The sequence below is a fragment of the Vespa mandarinia genome, chromosome 6 (genome assembly GCF_050613455.1).
Source record: "Vespa mandarinia isolate Hongniang chromosome 6, ASM5061345v1, whole genome shotgun sequence".
NCBI lineage: Eukaryota > Metazoa > Arthropoda > Insecta > Hymenoptera > Vespidae > Vespa > Vespa mandarinia.
The window spans coordinates 8,980,946-8,999,654 of NC_140815.1; the positions used below are offsets into that span (position 1 = coordinate 8,980,946).

The following is an 18,709-nucleotide window of genomic DNA, read 5'->3' on the forward strand; positions in this document are numbered from 1 at the left end:
AATCGAGAGTGTTGGAAAGTTTAGGATTTTATATATACATATACATATTTGTAATATTTTCTATTAATTATATAATATGTCACATGAAAACATTTATTATAATCAGAAAAGATAAGAAAATAATAAAAAGATAGTGAGTAGAAAAGAATAGTATAATAACATTATTTATATAGCATTGCATATTCATAACACATATGTATGATACAAATACTTTCTCTTGACTGTCATATACATTGTATATGATGGCAAGTAACAAAATTTATACTTAATCTCTATAACCAGAAAATATATATGTATGTATATGTATGTACATATATACATATATATATATATATACACAATTCGTCGGGACTATTTACAATACTTAAACATAATTTTGGTAGGAAAGAAAAATACATTTGGTACATCTACATTATTCCAATTTCAATGGCTTTGATATTTGTTCTCGTAGCGTTTGTTTTTTCAGTAAATGATTCTTGATATTTTGAAAGGGCGTATCAAAGAGTAGAGTAAGAATAACGGATGCGATAAGGATCCATACCATTTCTACGATATTAAACTATAAAAAAAAAAAAAAAAAAAAAAAAAATTTGTTTATTTGTGAGTAATCATTATTATTTTATGATACTTAGTCGTATGATCAATAAAATATAATATTATTTGTCATATATACATATGTTTGCTATACGTACCACCAATTTTAAGAAGTCATAATACTCGGCACTACGAGTCTGTCCGACATTGTAGAAAAATACAGGGAATTGCGTTAAATAAATCGCATAACCGAGTCTCGTGGTAATTAAAAATCCTCTCCAAGCTAAAATTCTGCTTAAGCATCCTGTAACGTAATAATTAATGCGACATTAACATCGTTTTTCTTTGACTAAGATAAATGAAGTTTGTATTACTTGCCATTTGTATTTCCTGTTTGATGTATCACTATTATCCAAGCGAAAAGTGCGCACCATCCGATAGGAGCAAAAGCATTATACGCGGCTGCATGCATTGGATTATAAATATAATCAATAGTTCCCATTTTTGCTGGACCAAAAATGGAGCCAAAGAACATTACCGTACATAAAATCCAGCCTATGTAATAGGTAGTCTAGGTTGATTAAAAGAAAAAAATTAAATATACGATAACATTCAACATTTCACGCGTAACATTAATAATTCTTACTTTTTTCATTTTATATTCTTTAGGTAAAGATCGTAGCAAGTATCCAACAAATATACCAATAATATATACGGTCAATCTGTGAGTTGGTAAAATATACGACATATTAGCCGTATCAAACAATTGTTTTATTCTGCAAGAGAATATAAATGTGTGTAGTACATAGTATTAATTAATATCAAAATAAACCATACGATCAGAGATACTCACGAAATACCAAAGTAGACATAATTATTAAGACGTTTAAAATATGTAACGTAATATCTCAATATCGTCGAGAATGTAGCTAAAGTAAAAAGTACGATACTACCGATCTTTGGTTTTTTGTACAAGAGCAATACCAATAGAGGAGACAGTGCAAAAAGTTGAGTATCTATACCTACGTGATGCGTATGCGTCAAACACTAAGAAATTAATTCAATTAATAATTTATTCTCTGCGCTTTAATTGTCTCTACTATTAAAGAACAAAGGATTACACAATTTATTTTAAACGCTTACCATATTCTCAAATCCAAAATAATTATGAATAAATAAGAAATTTCTCCACCACGTTTGTTTACAAATATTAGCGTGTTGTATAATAACTAAATTCCATTGAGGTCCGGAACCCAGATACGGCAAGATATAAGTACAAAATAATATCAATGCCCCTAAAGTTGGTACCAGTCTAAAAAAAGGTCAGCAAGTGAACATTCGATCTTTATGATTTCAATTGTAAACAAATCTCGTTGATTTTCGTTACCTCAAAAATCGCGAGAGATATTCATTTTTAATATCCAAATGGCCAGTTTTTTTTATTCTTCCAAGAAAAGAATATGCGGTAAGAAGGCCAGAGAGCATGATAAATGGGTCGGTATAAAGGCTGGCAGCTCTGCCTACGACCGTCCATGGTTCACCTAAATACTGGACCAATAACTTACGTTGTACTTGATAAATATCATGTAAAATTTAATCGTTCAATCGCGAACGCTGACGTAATTGCATGTACGCTTCTACACCATATATATATATGTGTGTGTGTGTGTGTGTGTGTGTGTGTGTATATATATGTATGTATTTATGTTACGTACATATACTTATCTATATAGGCACATGCATTTGTATGCATTTTTCTAACGTTTACCTCGCTCATGCCCGTTCTATTGGTGTAAGGATTGTAGAATAGTGCCATACTTTTATGAGCTAATAATAACATCAAAGCGTTAAATGCTCGCACTCCGTGCAATATTGTTATATCCCCTTCAATTCTTTCCAATGAGATAAGTTTTTGAAAATTGCGTTTCAGCGAAAAGGATAAAAGAATTTCGCTTGTCGACAATTTACGATGATCGTAGTATGCAGCAATCAGAGTTAATACTGCCACAGAAACGAAGAAAATACTGTAACGAGATAAAACAACGATAAGTAAATTATTTAATCATATCAAAATTGAAATGACGACAATGATATATGTCATTTATTTTCTACCTCACGAAAATGGTTTCTCTTGGAAGTGGCTGATTATTTTTCATCTGACACATATCTCGATCGACACGAACCGAAATCTTTAATCCACTTTGAGATGTGTATTTGGATAGGGTATCGCGAAGAGAGATCTCAACGTCACGAAAGGAACAAGATGCTGGTGTACAGACGGCCCAATTTACTGTACTGAAACGTGGTACTCTATGCCCTGGCTACATAGATACAAAGTATAAATTAAATGAATATAAATTAATATCGATATTTCATCTCAATGATTGTATTTTGACAATCATATGAAATAGGTTCTTTTCTTTAGGTATACGTATATGCATTTATAGCGTACGTACGTACTTACATCTGTTACGTTGCTTCTGATGATGTAATGAGAATGAAGAAGACGATGAAGATGCTTCAAATCAGGTCGAGATTCATCAATGTCCAATTGCAAATAAGCCAAACAATATTGTCCCTGTATACCATCGTTTCCCACGGTTTCGATACATTCATCGAAATCACCGAGTTGATTCACATTACCATTTAAAAGACCAGAAGGTATCTTAGCCGTTGCATCATACACTGAAAAAAGAATAATTAATCATTTCTAATGACATAAATCACATGCGTACTTTTTACTTATACATTCTCATTGGAGAAAGTATTTCGAATTGGTAAAACTTTGGAGATCGTGATAAAAAACGAAAGGTTTACGATTGATAGGTGACAATAAGAGAAATCTGCGAAGAAAAAATAACGAAAGCAACGTTGGTTTTCGTATTGTTGCGTACAAGTACACCGGCGCATACAAAAGAGGAAAGCATCTTGATATTCGTTGACAGAAACCTTTATATAATCTATCGGCCATTCTATATTGTGAAAGATTAACAAGGAACAAAATGTTGTTGAATTTCGAATATTTTTAGTTCGACATCTACGCTAAATTATTTCATTCTAAATTTCTCTAATGTGTTAAGAAGGATAATGTCTCGTAATTTTTTTTCTTTTTTATGCAATGCATGTATGAAAAATAATAACGCTTACTTTTCAAAGCCCACAAAGTGAATTTATTGAGCTCCCGATGGAATTTTTCAGCATCCCTTTTGCATTCTGTACTAACACTACCAGCACCAGGATCATATGCAGGTACAATTTTTAACAATCTACTAGCTTCCAGATCGATTTCCTCGGTGAAGGTATCTGAAAAGATAAATATTTACTTTCTTTCTTTTCTCTTTCTCTCTTTTTATTAATTAAGAATAATTTTCAAATTATCTCACGGATACTCAATGTTCTTCTAGCAAACGTTCTTTACAAAAATTAATGAGAACTATAAATATACATATATATATATATATATATATATATATATATATATATATATATATATATGTATATAGGTATATATAAATTTAAATATGTTACGAATTAACATCACGGCTTTGGTTTCTTTTTTTTGCTAATAAAAAGTTTTACGTAACATGTATCATTGATTTCTTTTCCCTTTCGATCGTTCCATTCTCCCTTCGAATTCATTTGTGATGTAAGTAGTCCAGGGTTGATCCATTGTAAGTATATCTCTCATATCATTTAAATTTATATTATTATTATTATATAATTTGTGTATATATGTTAATATAATTCAGTTATAATATATATATTTTTTCGATATCGAACTTGATTCTAAATTACAAAACCGATAACTTTTCCTATCAAGGACTCGTATAAATTGATTTATCGATAAAACAGTCGATTGTCCTAGTTCCTTTTTTTATTACGTGATCTTTGATGTAACCTTACAACAATCTATCGATCTAATGATTGATTAGAACCGGATATACCATAAGTATCTCTATTTGAATGACACGTATTGATCTTATACAAAGCAACGGCAACTACAGAGAAGAGGAAATTTGTAAAGGTTTTTCCCAAGTCAAGGATTAATTACGCCTAAAAGCTGCAACGCAATTAACTCGTACGCCTGGATCTATTCTTGCGATCTAAAGATTTAAGAGAATAAATTCAAAATTTATTCTATCCTACATCATATATTATGTCAAACGGATCATTTGTTATATCAATCTAATACAAGAATCTTATCAAGGTCCATACATTTTGGTTTTATTTAAATATTGATATAATTCTTTACGAAGATAAAATTGATGTGTTTGAAATAATGTGTTTGGATAATTGAAAAGCTTTAAGAAATTATTGTTTGCGTATTTCTTATTTACTGAAAAATCAAAGTTTACATAATGACGATGTTGCCCAAGAATGTATTTATTCATTTTTCCATTCGCGTCCTCAAATCGTTGAGATTCTAGTCATAAGGTACTAATCGTAAGTGCTAATAAATTGGAAACTGTTTGCCGTTAGAGTTTCGCAATTCAATCGACAGACCGCCTAGAGTTGGTATTATTTCTTCAGTAGTACGTTGCATTACACCGGTCAATGAAGTCGTGAAAATCTAATACAAAGTTTCGTCAATTTTAAGCTAGATCACAGGATATAACGCAATGATCGTGACGTTCTATTTATGGATCGCGATTGTGTTTATTTAATTATTGGTTAATCGATAATACGAATAGATTTCCATTTTTTATACAATGACAATTTCGAGATCGTCGATCGTATAGTTTCAATAACCATATGCATATTTATATTATTTTATGTAGATACGATTTATTTGATTAATAACTAACAATTCATTTTGTATTTATTTCTATTCTCAACCTTCCTCTTTCTTTGCGAGTTGTAATAATCTCAAGTACCTGAGAGAAAGTCAATGAACTCGTTGACATAAATGGAAAAAGTTTACGAATCAAAGTTTAATAGTGAATAGGAAAAGGTTGTATTTTTAATCGTTTGATATCTTACGCGTTGCTCGTTTTTTTTTTTCATTCATCATCGTCCATAAAATGGTGTTTTTAATTTTTATTTTTCTGAAATTTTTTTTTCAATATCTTCTATCCTCCTCCATGCAATTTATTTCCAATCGAACATCCGTTTTTACTATATTATATTATAACCGATAATCCTTTCAATATGCAAATTAATCTCTCTCTTTCTTTCTCTCTCTCCATTTCTGAGGTCGATCATTTTTTCCTGATCCTTGTAATGTCTTCATTGCATACACACCTACCGATTGATGTGAAAGGCATTTAACGTGTACAAAGAATGAATGGCTTACGAAGGACTTTCGCTTTTTATAAAATATACAAGCATGACACTTTTCGTTGTTATGTCTATTGTAAAATTGCTATTAACTTTTTTTATCTTTTTATTTTTCTATTTTTTATTTTTTTTTTATTTGCGCGTTCAATAAACAAAGAAATAGATCGTCTCAACGAAGAATAGAGTTTTTATGTATCTCGTTATGGGTCATTTCTTACTTATTTATGACCACGGTGTGGCACAAAATTTTGCGGTAAACCAATAAACGTCAAAAAAAAAAAAATACTAACGAACGTTGAAATATTAGCTCATTTATCATGTTTTTTTTATTATCATCAAAGTGCATTAACTCACCGTAATAAGGATTGGTAAAAATTGTTTCGGAATTAATTAACTTCCAGACAACCTTGTCCAATCCATCTGCAGTGTGATTTTCCAAGATACCGATGAAATCGATAATGGTGAAATTATCTGAGGGGTCCGTCTTGTTGGGTGAAAACATTCGAAGAATCTCGTCTTCCTTGAAGACGCTGAAGCCACTGGTAGAGAGAATATCGACGGGTTTTCCAGCGTTCGAAAATCGAATCAAGGAAAGTAGAAAGAAGAAACGTGATAAATGACGATGGATCATGGTACTCATCTTCATTCGTTGAAAAGATATCTGTTACGTTGGGTAAGGTTTTTTCTTCTCTATATCCTATTTATCGTTATCGTGAATATATTGGATTTTCTCTCTTGTATGCACTCGTCGCTCGTGATAAATTCGACGAGAGAACTTTTCTCATCGGGAGATTGTGAGAGATCAATAACTGGTAAAGGGTTGATCGATCGGGATAAAAAATGATAGATTGATCGATCGATCGATCGATCGTTGGCAAAAAGATATCCGAACGAAGAAACGAACCGATACGAACGACTGTTCGAAGACTTACTCGACGAATGGATGGTCGTTTCGATCCTTCGATACTCTGTTCTCGTCGACATCGACTTAGAACATCGAGAAGAAGAGGGGTAGATGCCCCACTCTTTTTGTAACGGAAACGCGATACGCACCCGCGATACATAAGGGAAAATATTCGGTACGCGTGCGACTGACTTTAAACTGAACAACGACAACGGGAAGCATTCATATGTGAAATACGTTAACATCGTGCATAATGATATCTTAAAAAGTTAAACAATTTTACGAACAAAATTTTCTTTCCTCTTTCTCTCTCTCTCTCTCTCTCTCTCTCTCTCTCTCTCGGTTTCATGACTTATTACCATCTAGTTTCGCAAAATATTCTTATTCTAATACACTATCTTGGTATTTACCTATAATCACGTCTCATATACTCGCTAATTACGTCCTTGGTTATCACTAAATTTCGAATATGTGACGTTTTCAAACTTAATATGGAATACTCGAAAAGAAAAAGAAATATGTTACGAAAGTAAAAATTATGATCACTTTCGTAATACGTTCATACCTAGAGTTATGCATACGAAAAAGAGAGAGAGAGAGAGAGAGAGAGAGAGAGAGAGAAAGAAAGAAAAGAAATTTAGAAAGATTGACAAATCGATGTCGAATTTTTCATCGACGTTTTTTATAACATATCACAAATCAAATCTATATGCATAAAGTTAATACTTTACTAAAGCCTCTTTCTTTACTTATCCTCTATTTCGAGTTTTCTTCGTTTGGATTATATTAAAAAATAGATATATTTCGTCACAATCGATATAAACTATTGTTATTCATATTACGTTTTAATGAAGTAAGATACATGTGATGTAACGCACTGATATGAATCTGTTAATATTAGCCTTGAAATATACTTTTTCTATTATTGTTCCTAAAAAAGGACTATAATTTATTGTAATATTAATTACACGTCATTACGATTTCTTTCATTTTTGTTTCTGGATCAATTCCTTGAACTAAATAAAAAAAAAAGGAACGCAACTTTTTTTTTCCCTTTTTTTTTCTCTTTCATATGAATTTTCAAAACAAATTTCAACAAAGTATTCGAAGCACGTTTGTTATGAGATATATAATGCGGAAATAAAAGTGTACGATTTTAATTTAAAGATGTTGCATAATGAAGCCAGTACGAATTTATATCCGGTTCCACGAAAGTAATACGGATTTATATCCGGTTCCAATCGTGCTAATTAATATTGATGACATAGTCATTGGAAAGATTAAATGGATAATTATTAGCATAAACTGTATTATATAAATTTAAAATTGACGATTAAATCAAATCGTACAAATGTATAATATATAGTAAAATGTATAATAATAATCAAATAGAGTACGAAAATGATAAGGATCGATTGATTGTCATTAATACAATGTCGATGCATAGACAAAGATAATTATTTGCTTTATAAAAAAAAAAAACAACTGGGAGGGGCATTTCAAGTTACTTCAGGTCACTTTCATTGTAAGAGAACGAACAAATTGCGATACGCGATACATTGAGCTTCTCGCCGTACCCGCATTCTTCATCGAAGACACTCGAATATGTCGCGATAGTTTACTTGCGAAATATTCTTTGTAATACTACTTAATATTACATTCGTTTGGTATCTATTCGTTCGTTAGAAATAAACAAATAAAAAAATATCTTACCAAAACATTTTCGTCTTTAACTTTGAATCCCTTTTCTGAACAGAGTCCTTGATCTTTCGCAGTAACCATTTCCCTATTTCACTTAACTCCTAATTAATCGTTAATTAAAACACCCATTCAATACGCCATTCTCTAAACGACTTAACATTGATTTCTATGTAAGATCCTTCGTGATGTTGATCTAAAGCGAATGAAACATTTATATTAGATATTTACTATTCCATTCGAGGAAGATTCATGGTTCGTTAAAGAAAAAAGAAAAAGAAAAAAAAACAGAAAAAGAAAAATAAAGAAAAAAAAGACAAAAACAGAAAAACTCATAAATCAAGGCGTAGATTTTTCGTTTAACTATAAAGAGTATTTATACGTAGCAAATATGTTGACGTAATTCAAAAATACTTGAATATTACGATGCACGTAACTAAAATAAAGGCGCTTATTTTTCAAAACAACTCGTGAAACGAATCGATGTTTATACTTTAGATCCACCATGCTCGCGTGTTATGATTATCGCGTTAATGATATTTTTCAAATTCTTTCATATCGATCTTGAGTTAAAACAAATAAATAAATAAACGAATTAATATATATACATATATCTTGTAAGAAAGAATACTTTTTCTTAGGGCTATCTGTTCGACGTAAGATTATATGAGTATCTATATAAATGTATCTATGTATGGTAGAGTTATTCTTTGAAAAATGAACATGGTATCTGATATTTTGTTTTAACAATATTTCGAAAAGAAAGTATCAATTTCTAAGACGTATGTTCATCGAAATATTCGCTGACATAATTAATGATATAGTTTCAATCATATACTATCGGAACGTTTGGAGAACGAAGTGAAAATAATTCATTGGCGAATCGTACGATGCAACAATGCATGCAAGATGAAGAAGGCCTTCTGGTCTCGTAACGTTATACAAGGCATGTTGCTTATTTTAATTAAACGTAGAATGTATTGGATCGCGAGTAAATGGGACGCGTGCGTGTTGAATTTTCTCGTCGTAGTTATTCGTATTTATTTAATACATATGTGTGGGTTTAGTAACCAAAGTTACCATAATTTCAAACGACGATATTATGCATAACATTATTCTGTCCGAATACGGACAGAGACTATCGAGGAATTTTCGAGAATCGATTATACATCGATAGCCACCAGCAGCAAGATGTTTACTATAGTTCTCTTTTTTTTTCTCGAGTAAAGACGTAACTCTTCATTTTTGCCGACAACGTTTTCGAAAAGTAAAGCGAATAGTTCGAAGAAATAATGTCAATGTTATCTTAACAATATGTGATTTCGGTTACTAATGACTCATTTCCGTGGGTATTCCATTTCGATCGTTAAATATTTGTTTTCGGTAGAAGCTTCATCGTCCTAATGAAATATCATCGGTTCCTAATTAAATACAATCGTTGTACGATGTTATTATTATGAACAGTATACCAGTCACTTGAGAGGCTCATTTGATATATCGTTCGTTCCAAATTCGTCGTAGGAGATCGTACCGAAAGTTTTATCCACCGAGACATTTATAACCTATGCCATACACGAACGCGTTAAGACGAGGGCTTTATAAAGGTTACGTAGTTCGGGGATGGTCGGAAAGATTCGGATACGACGAAGCGTAGTTCGCCAATGGTAATCGAAGAAAAACTAACGCGATTGGATTTAACTCGTTGGATTGGTTCCCATCATTCGTTGATCACTTCCACCCCGAATCGTGATTGGTGATTGGTGAACACGCAGATTACGTATTTCATTCTATTTTACGAACGCGTTAATGTATCTTGCGCGTTAGCTTTAAGATCAAAAAGTAAATGTTTTATGGATTACGCTTTTAACCGCTTTTTTCTTTCCATCTTTTTCTCTCTCTCTCTCTCTCTCTCTTTCTTCTTCATTTTCTAGATACTTTTTTTTTCTTTTCGAGGGAGAGAAAGCAGGTAGAAAAATTTGGAAGTCGACGCATGATCGCATTGTCTCACACCGGTGACATTATTCGTAGTAAGAGCACATTGCCTCTGGATATCGATTCGACCTCGAATATAAACGGAACACGAAGTGGAAATTCTCCATGCTCTACGGTAGTGATTCGCTCGATCTCAAGCACTCTGGACGCGTTTCGCTCTGAAAACTGTTCTGCTCCGTATTTCTCTTTCACTCTCTCTCTCTTTCTCTCTCTCTCTCTTTCTCTCTCTCTCTCTCTCTCTCTCTCTCTCTTTCTCTTTCTCTGTCTTGATACGCATAGGTACGTGGCGCGTGCACGAGACGTCAATCGCACGCATAGAGTGTAGAGAGGAAGAGAGAGAGAGAGAGAGAAACATTGAGCTGATCCGATGGTGAGTGTTACGTACATACATACGTGCGCGTGTCCATCTCACTTTATCAGTCTCTTTCTTGTCCTCTTATTTCTACATACACACACATATATATATATATTATATGTATATATAAATATACATTCTATCCGTGCATTTTATCTCCACGCGTGTATGCGTTTAGAAGCGCACGCGCGAGCTCTTGTATCCCGTCAATGCTTTCGCATGCACGACGACGACGACAAAGCGACGCAAAGCCGACGATGTACTTACATATGTACGATAGAACGCGTCACAAGCTGCGTCACGAGTCGCGCGTCATACGCAAGCCACGCATTTAACAGAACGCGTATTTCTTTCTCACGCTTATCATCGCCGCGATTAACCGTTCTATCTCTCTTTTCTATATTTATAACAAGTTAGGAAATTTAAATGAATTCTATATTTCAAATAGATCAGCCATGTAAAACCAATTGTGCTATACAGTTGCACACGTGATATCGTCCAATCGATTGTCTTTTTGTTTGCTCGCTTGCTCACTCAACTTTCTCTCTTTCGTCTTTTTGCCTCTTACATATATTATCGGACATCTTTCTTTCTTTTTTTTATTTTTTTTTCTCTTTACTTCTACGCAATTTTTTTCTCCTTCTTTCTTTCACCTCTCTTCATACATCGTTAACGATTTATTATCGAAATTTAATCGATTTCGATGTTCACTTCGTTCGATTTATCTCAATCTTATTTCATTTTCATAAAATATCCCTTTGTATTTTTCTCTTTTACGTTCCGCTCTCTTTCCTAACCTATATTTTATCCTCTAACTTTCGTGTGTTATCATTTCGAAATTTATTGAACGCTTTTCAATTTTTTTCTTACCTTTCTTTGTATATATATATATATATATATATATATATATATTTATTTATTTAATTATTTATTTATTTATTTATTTATTTATTTATTTATTTATATATCATACTGTCACCGTTCATTAGTTGTATTGACAACGTTACAAGATTATCGAAAAAGGAAAGAAAATAAAGTAGTAGGAGGTATCGTCGTTGTAGTTGTCGTCGTCGTCGTCGTTGTCGTCGTTGTCGTTGTCGTCGTCGTCATCGTCGTTGTCGTCGTTGGCGTCGAGAGAGGAACGACGCAAAGTTCGGTACGATCTAAACAAACAAATTCCTTGGCTTCTGTCAAAGAGTGCACGTGCGTAAAGCGTAAGGAATATATTCCATACGAGTAAAATTTTCTTTATATTTCATTTCCCTTTCTTTCTCTCTCTTTTTCTCTCTTTCTCCCTTTTTTTCTCTGTCTTTCTTCGTCTTAAAAAAAAAAAAAAGAAAAAACGAAATTACGGAATTAGGAAAGAATGATCTAATTGATTATTCGTCATTCAACAAGTTATGCATTAAGATTTTCTGTTGTTTCTTATCTTTATTCCGTATTATTATATAACTGTTTTTACTCGAACTAAATCATTCTTATCTTTCCTTAAAATATGCATTTGTATACTTATACATACATATGCACACACGCCAGTCGAACTATTTTTGTACGTCTGACGTTTATATCTAAATATTTTTTACATATATGATATTATATATATATACATATATATATATATATCAACGAATGAGAGTTATGTATGTATGTATATTACGCGTATTACACATTCACAATATGTGTGTATAATAATTTATAGGCACATATTTGTATTCATCGCGTAATATTCACATACAAATGGTATTATATATTTAACTTCCATTTGTTTTCTCTACAGTGCTAAAAAAAAAACTAGGTTATGAGAGAGACTTTATCTATATCTTTTCGTGAAAAGAAAAAAAGAAAAGAAAACAGGAAAAAAAAGACGAAGAACTCTGATGTATTTTTATTCGACACTGTGTGTCACATGTTAATTTTTCCCTTTTTCATTTGTATATATGTCACAATCGTTAAATGAAACGATTTTTCAATGGAACAACGAGACGATTTCCAAATCGCCTTGGTATTAATGATTATACCGTAATTATAGTCGATAAGATAACTAGATAACTGCAATTATTGCAGCTGAAAATAACGAGAGATTATTGAGATTATTTAATGGCAAAGAATGAAGATAGAAATGTTTCTTCTTAATTACTTACACGTGTATGTGTGTATGTATTTGTGTGTGTGTGTGTGTGTGTGTGTGTGTGTATTGAATGATAAAATCCACATATGTTTTTTCTTTTCTTTTCTCTCTTTTTGTTGTTTCTTTTTTTTCTCTCTCTCTTAAAACAGAACATTATTATTTTCTTTCATGGCAATAATAATAATAGCCAAAAATAATAAGAGATTGTTATGATTATTTCACGACAAAGAATAAAGATAAAATAGTTTTCTCTTTAGTACGCGTATGTCCATTAAACGATTAAATCACAATGCTTAGATTTTGTTCTTTTTCTTCCCCTCTTAAAGCGGAATATAGTACTATTATTTTCTTTCTTTGTAATAAAAGATATATGTATGTATCAGTATCATTACGAAGAGACTAATCGCCGACAACAAAGATATCTATATATTACTGCTTTTCTTCTATCTATGAACGAAGAACTTGATTCTTTTCATTATTTTACGCTTGGTACCGTTATAATGTTGACGGAAACGAGATATGAAAAAAAAAAAAAATATATATATATATATACATATCAGACTGATATATATATTTTCTGTTTATATCGATCTCTTTGACCAAAGCGTGTATAAACGTAATATATAATACTTTCAAAGTGGAAACTTTCATTTGCGATAGGATAGAAATATAGCAATTCTATTTACACGTTTCTTTTCATTATCATTCAACTTGAAAATCCGAACAGCTTTGGCAATGCAGACGTTCAATCCTCACGCTATTCGTAATCGTATTTTCTCTCATCGTAGTTCTAAAAGTTCTAACATTGGGAACATCCATATCTTCAAAAATTTATTTCGAATTATGCGAGCGAACGATATTTTTTCTCTTCTTTTTTCTCTATTCCTTAAACGTAAACCGAAATTCTTTATTATCCTTTTAATGAGGAACTTTCATTATCGATTATATTTTCTTTCTTTTTATTTCTAATAGTTCAATTCATGATATTGTGTTGCTCATTAAATAGAAATTATTATTTCATATAAAAAATATTTCACGTAATAATATGAAAAATATCTTGGGCAGGTGAAGCTGCGACGAACTTCACAAAATGATGAGACTACCTCAACGACGGGGGATGATCGCCTTGCTATATCCGGTTGCTCGAGATTTAAAGGATATCGAAGAAAACGCCTCATTCGTGTCAAAGGTATTTCCATAATTTCTTTTTTCTTTTCTTTTTCTAATATCAAAAAAATTTTTAAATCGAGACTTAATTATTTTAACGTTTTAAAAAATAAGTAAATATCTTTTTTATTTATTTTTAATTTTTTAAGATATCAATTTCATTATACCCCGCAAAAGATTTAAGAAGAGAATTAAGTCGAGTCGAAAAATTGCATTATTTTTCTTTTTTTTCATTCTCCTTTTATACCTAATAGAGAATCATTCTGAACTTTCTTCTTATTGATTTGATACGTATGTAAAGAAATCCCTTTTCTTCTTTTTTTTTTTATAGAAATTATGACAAATGCGCGCGCCTAAGAAATATCAAGTAACATAAGATAGCTACACATTTATACCGACCTTATTTTATTTCTATCATACATTGCTGCTTATAGATCTACTATATGTACTTGTATACCTTTTCAAAGATATATATATATATATAATAAGATATATACACGTACATATATATATATATATAATAAGATATATACACGTACATATATATATATATATATATATATACACGTTCATCTCTCAATATAAATCTAAGTTAAGATAAAGGTATCCCGAAAAGATAAACGTTGCCAGACGCGCGATCGGATATCATGCGATAAATTAAAAATTTAGTTTAGTAGCCCTCTGAATCTATAGTCATATACATCGTTTTATTGATAATAATATCAATTGTAAAGTCGTAGATTTCAGTGCGATCGTTTCTATTTATAAAATTATGAAAGTGAGTATAAATTGTAATATAATTCGTTTGAAAGATCTATTAAATCGATCTATAATAATCGTGACTTTTACGTGACCGTGCGTCGTCGAAACCATCGTGAAACGTTATCATCTTCCGAAACATTGTAATATATGGCGTAAGTGTATATATATATATATCTATATATATATATATATGTATATATATATATACGTTTATCGATTCTTCGATCGAAAGTACAGTCAGAAACAGTAGTATAAACGTTTGGAAGGGAGGAGTATCATTTCACCTGCAAACTTTCAATAGATTTTTTTTGAATTTCCCTTTTCATATATCATATATTTAGAATTATTCCTCGACTTTTATCGTACAAATGTATGTATCATTGTAAAAATAATATCGTATTGATATATGCATATTGAAAATTTAACATTACGTTTATTGATTACTCAAGAGGAATTTTCATTCATGTAAATTTACAAGTTAGATATTTACATGAATTATGAGATGCATTACGCACTTAATATTTTACGATGATAAAAAAATTTGTCTCTTACAATTAACTGTATTTACAATATATGTTAATATTTAGCTTATACGATGATAATTTGTTTTTTCTTTTTTTCTTTTTATATGTATGACAAGAGAACTAAGGAATTATAGAAAGATATTATATAATAATGGAATAGTATTATTAAATAAACTGGAAAATCTAAAGAATATATTCATGTATTTTTTATCATGTATAAAAATAATATACTTAAATATCTTGCGTCTGTAAAAAAAATGTTTCCTGATAGAAAATAATAAAACGATCAATGGACTATCTTTGTTTGTTAAAAGATGATCGCAGTAGTCATTTTAGTTTGCATATATTCCCTTTTGCTTCTTTTCTCTTTTATTGCGATAATAATGTAAAAAAAAAAAAATGACATTGTGTTTTAACGAACATTTATATCGTACATATACACGTATAATTAATTAATCCGGATGTTAGAGGGGGGGGGAGAGAGAAAGAGAGAGAGAAGGTGAGATAACGGAAAAAGGATCGTTTTCAGTTTTAAAGATGTTGTCGCCGAGACGATCGGATTCGGAGAGTACAGCCGGGGGCAGCAAAGACGACGAAAACGGTGCAAAGGCGTTCCTATCGACAGGACGAACAGGAAGAAGGAACGCTTTACCAGATATTCATGGAAGACATGCTGCGACCGGTATCTCCGATCTACCAGATCGTTTCGGAGAGTTATCTACCGAAGCAGGTTTGAATTTTTCTCTTTGTCATTGAATTTATTCGATATCATTCGATTAAAATTATTTGATCAATTATCGATATTTTTTTTACATACTTTCAGATCGTAGCATGAACGTTGCTGGACGTGAATCAAATCAGCCGAGTATGTCGAAACAACACGTTGGTTGACAGACACGTTACTCTTATTTATTCGATCAAATCTTGTTCTGCTCAGGTGGCAAGCCTGTCTAATACAAATTTATATTGAAGGAACGATATATAATCATGCTCGTTCTAATAACAGATATACACACACACACACACACACACAGTGCGATAGTACGCATGGAGACATATATACAAATATTAATAAGACGCCTTCCGTGCTCTTTAAAGTTGAAAGGATCGAAATCTTTTCTTTGATCTCTCTTTCTTTCGAATAGCAATGGTCCGTCCAACTATTGCTATCTTTATTTAATACACTTATCTATGTAGTTTCGTTCATTTCTGTTTTCGTTCGTTGTCTAATCGAATTTACAGATCGCAATGGTGCTCTACGACATGCGTATAATAATATTTCTATAAACGATTCTTCTTTTGTGAAATAACGATTAAGCATCAAGAAGTTAATACGAACGTATAACAAGATAGTATAATACTGCGATAAACTCTATTTGTTTTTTTTTTTTTTTTTCTTTCTTTCTTTTCTTTTTTCTTTTGAGTTAATTCTTTATTTTTGCGATTAATTAATACATTACATTTTTATCTTTGTACTTACGTTGTTGTTAAATTCTTTTACGAAAGGACTTGAGTATTTTCTTTCGATCTATTTCATTAAAACTGGAAGTAGAACTCGATTAGATCGCTATCGGCAATAATATCATTTTTCGTTAGATATTGGTGATGTAAATTATTTATGACGACAAACGATTTTAATCGCGCACTTATTGGTATAACACGTTATCTTATTATCGTTGTATACGTTATTTATAATTCGCAACAAGCAATTCTTACAGTATTTTGACTAATATATAAATAGAGAGGAAAGAGGGAGGTTTTATAATAGATGATATTTCAAGTTTTTACGGACGAAACTCTTATGATGTGTGTATATACATATATGTATATATACACACATTCTTCGTGTAAATACGTCATCTCTTTTTCTATATAAAAAGAGTGTCCTATCTGTTCGGATAGATGCCCTTTGTTTGTGAGTTATTGCGAAAACGATTAAAAGGATGATAAGATATTTCATGGATAGCACGCATGTGTCCTTTAGTATTACATAATTGTACATACGATAGATCAGAGAAATATTCGATCATTTCTTTCAAATTTTAATTACTATGAACGGAAGTAGATACAGTAATAAGTAGGTACGGAAGCGAACGATTATTTAGTTTTACAAAGTGACCGAATATTCCTATGATCTACTGTTCCACTTACATTTTATCGTATATATATATATATATACACGAGTGTAATCTCTATAGTCTTTACGCGAGGAAGAAATATTTTTGGATTGTAAAACTTATTGTTAGGTATCGTTGTAATTTATAGATAAGTCTTTATATGCAATAATTTTCACGTGATCGTTCTTTCGATCGCAATCGTTATCGCGTTTTCGTATTTCTGAAAAAAAAAGAAGAAAAGAAAAAAAAAACGATAATTATAAATTTCATAACTAATCATTATTTTAATAATACAGAAGTATTTATTAGATTTTCTCTGTCGTTTCCATCTTTTTTTTATTTTTTTATTTAAAAGGTTAAATTGGTAAAGATTATTATAATGATTGGAATAAAATGACTATAGTATTAATGATAAGATAATTGTAAAACTCAAAATTCGATAGTAATATAAAGTAATCGTCATATAATAAAATAATGCGAGTTTAACATTTGAAAAATAAAACAGTATGTATAAAACCTCTATAATATTGATAAAGTGTAACGATTTTTAATTAATGTAATGATTTCGTGCGAATGAATTCAAAAAGATTTTCGAATCTTTGACGATAAGGAATTGTTATTTAGAAGGAATACGTGTGACTCTCTTCGCTCGTTGATGGATAATGAGCATTGATATTTTCTTCGACATTAAAATTAAATGAACGTGTTTATATTGGTGTGTACATACGTACATACATATATATGCGTATATATATATATATATATATATATATATATATATATATGCGTATGTAAGTACAATATGTCACATAACGAATGTAAACAAGTTAAGTTGACCTGTCTGTAAGGAATGCGTATATCACATGTGTTTATTTGTGGGCCCACATTAATCACGATTTAATGTCAATTTTCAATTTAACAAAGTTTTTTTCCCCCGTAACAAATATGTACATATACGAATAACGACGAGATTATTTACTTTTAGTACGAAAAAAGTTCAGTATATGACGAAACGGTTACTAGTAAAGACGATCGATATACACATCGTAAAAGTATATAGATGAGTCATCGGAGATCGTACGAACTAGTCTTTGCGCGAGTGTGTGCGTTTATTAATTATTGAAGAATTTTAAGGAATCTCATCTCGCAAAGATAAAAGCGCGTTCGATGAAAGCATGTTTATGTATGTAAGATATATGTATCAAGATGTAATATACAAGATCTGATTCATTCGTATCATAAGGGTATTAG

General features: G+C 31.1%; 2 protein-coding genes across 5 annotated transcripts; one reads left to right on the forward strand and one right to left on the reverse strand.

The window, feature by feature from the left end:
• Positions 1-52: 52 nt before the first annotated feature.
• LOC118449041 (nose resistant to fluoxetine protein 6) lies at positions 53-10,411 on the reverse strand. 2 transcript variants are annotated; one of them, XM_085657564.1, is made up of 13 exons: positions 9,883-10,411; positions 8,429-8,609; positions 3,682-3,837; positions 2,999-3,219; positions 2,647-2,855; positions 2,303-2,558; positions 1,922-2,082; positions 1,678-1,846; positions 1,388-1,581; positions 1,181-1,310; positions 913-1,105; positions 693-838; positions 54-559 (listed from the first exon to the last, which is right to left on the reverse strand). In XM_085657564.1, coding segments are annotated over exons 3-13 (1,827 nt in total). In that variant the 5' UTR covers positions 3,683-3,837; positions 8,429-8,609; positions 9,883-10,411; the 3' UTR covers positions 54-412. The 2 variants fall into 2 exon arrangements, with proteins under 2 accessions (XP_035739061.1, XP_085513690.1); XM_035883168.2 differs by lacking the exons at positions 8,429-8,609; positions 9,883-10,411 and adding an exon at positions 6,166-6,457 and having other exon boundaries at positions 53-559.
• Positions 6,344-18,707, forward strand: LOC118449064 (uncharacterized). 3 transcript variants are annotated; one of them, XM_035883241.2, is made up of 4 exons: positions 6,344-6,484; positions 13,954-14,077; positions 15,871-16,071; positions 16,165-18,707. In XM_035883241.2, exons 1-4 carry the CDS (start codon positions 6,428-6,430, stop codon positions 16,230-16,232), a joined length of 450 nt encoding a protein of 149 aa, XP_035739134.1. In that variant the 5' UTR covers positions 6,344-6,427; the 3' UTR covers positions 16,233-18,707. The 3 variants fall into 3 exon arrangements, with proteins under 3 accessions (XP_035739134.1, XP_035739133.1, XP_035739135.1); XM_035883240.2 differs by lacking the exon at positions 6,344-6,484 and adding an exon at positions 10,389-10,520; XM_035883242.2 differs by lacking the exon at positions 6,344-6,484 and adding an exon at positions 10,628-10,775.
• Positions 18,708-18,709: the final 2 nt, after the last annotated feature.